This window comes from Quercus suber, unplaced genomic scaffold (assembly GCF_002906115.3).
Source record: "Quercus suber isolate HL8 unplaced genomic scaffold, Cork oak 2.0 scaffold_263, whole genome shotgun sequence".
Lineage (NCBI taxonomy): Eukaryota > Viridiplantae > Streptophyta > Magnoliopsida > Fagales > Fagaceae > Quercus > Quercus suber.
This window is the reverse complement of record NW_027069719.1, coordinates 628632-629946: the sequence shown is the minus strand read 5'-3', so window position 1 is coordinate 629946 and position 1315 is coordinate 628632. Positions and strand designations below refer to the sequence as shown.

Genomic DNA, 1315 nt, shown 5'->3' with positions numbered 1-1315 from the left:
TTTTTTTTTTTTTTTTTTTTTTTTTTCTTTTTTTTTTTTTTTTTTTAACTTGCTGATTAAGCACTAACCCTAAATATCCTTGAATGAAATATGTAACCGGATTTTCTCACATCATTACTATTATGTATAGAAGAATGTTTTTTTTTTTTTTTTGGAGAAGAATGTAATTATAATGAGGATAGATTGTCAAACAAGTATTTAATTTAATCATTACTGTCACCAGTAACAAGTTCTAAACCGTTCTAGAAGCTTCACTGGGAGAGAAATTTATTGAATTCATTCCATATAAGTTGATTTTTCTTTTGGCTGAAACAATGTTGGAAATCTTTTTAGGCTTCTAAATTTGCTAAAATTTCCTTTTAGTACAGATGGGGCTAGGCGAATACGAAAGAACAAATATCAGATATGGTGATTCCCTACCTGCTACAACAGCAAGGTACTACAATAATTGAGCTTTCCTAATTGATAAGCAAGAGCCACATGTGCTTTACTACATTGTGTTTCAACTTTTAAATTCTTGGAAGTTTATACCTGACCATGCTGTGTTTATATCAATATGTACTGAAATCCCTTGCAGATGGGACCCCAGCAGTGCAACCTTAGAGACTCAACATTTTGAGCAGCCAAGCATGACTAGACACCTTCTAAATCTACCAGTAGAGGTTGTTATAAATTTTCTCAAATACAATACTTAAATATTCTGAAAAAAATCTAGCACTTAATTAAAGATCCTGTATATTGATACCAATTATCTATTTCTTTTACGATTAATCTTACAGGACTCACAGCATATAAACAGCAAGAAACATAGGAGTAATTCGAGGGGCTCAAGCAGTCAGAATTTTGATTCAAGCGACAATCAGGAACTAGATTTGGAGCTCAGACTGTCACTTTAATCAGCAATTATATGCCACTCAATTGCATGGCTTCTCAATCCTAATTAAATTGCAAAATGGCACACAGAGTTGGCAAGACAATGTAACTTGTTAGAGGTATCACTGGGTGTGACTCGTGTAATGAAAGGTAGATTGACTTTCTGTACAAGACAATGAAAATTTTCTCCTTGTTCATGAATTGTCAAAGAAATGAGAAAGTCATTATTCTCTCTATTTCTTGTTTTTATTAGCACACAGCATTTAACAGTGCTGAAGATTTCCTTCAATGAGACTTTTATATGATTCCATGGTTTGAAGAATGGTATATAATTTTACTCCTGTTGTTCAATAGTATAACTTTATTAAAGAAGACATAAAAGAAAGTCAAGAATAGACATGTCAAGGACACTTATAAACCTAGTATTAGTGGAGATCAATTT

At 32.0% G+C, this 1315-nt stretch overlaps 1 protein-coding gene across 1 annotated transcript; it reads left to right on the top strand.

Annotated features, from left to right (window-relative positions):
• The first annotated feature begins 65 nt into the window (after window positions 1-65).
• Window positions 66-1109, top strand: LOC136070827 (protein SPEAR3-like). The gene is made up of 3 exons (XM_065781298.1): window positions 66-436; window positions 578-662; window positions 780-1109. Exons 1-3 carry the CDS (start codon window positions 369-371, stop codon window positions 894-896), a joined length of 270 nt encoding a protein of 89 aa, XP_065637370.1. The 5' UTR covers window positions 66-368; the 3' UTR covers window positions 897-1109.
• Window positions 1110-1315: the final 206 nt, after the last annotated feature.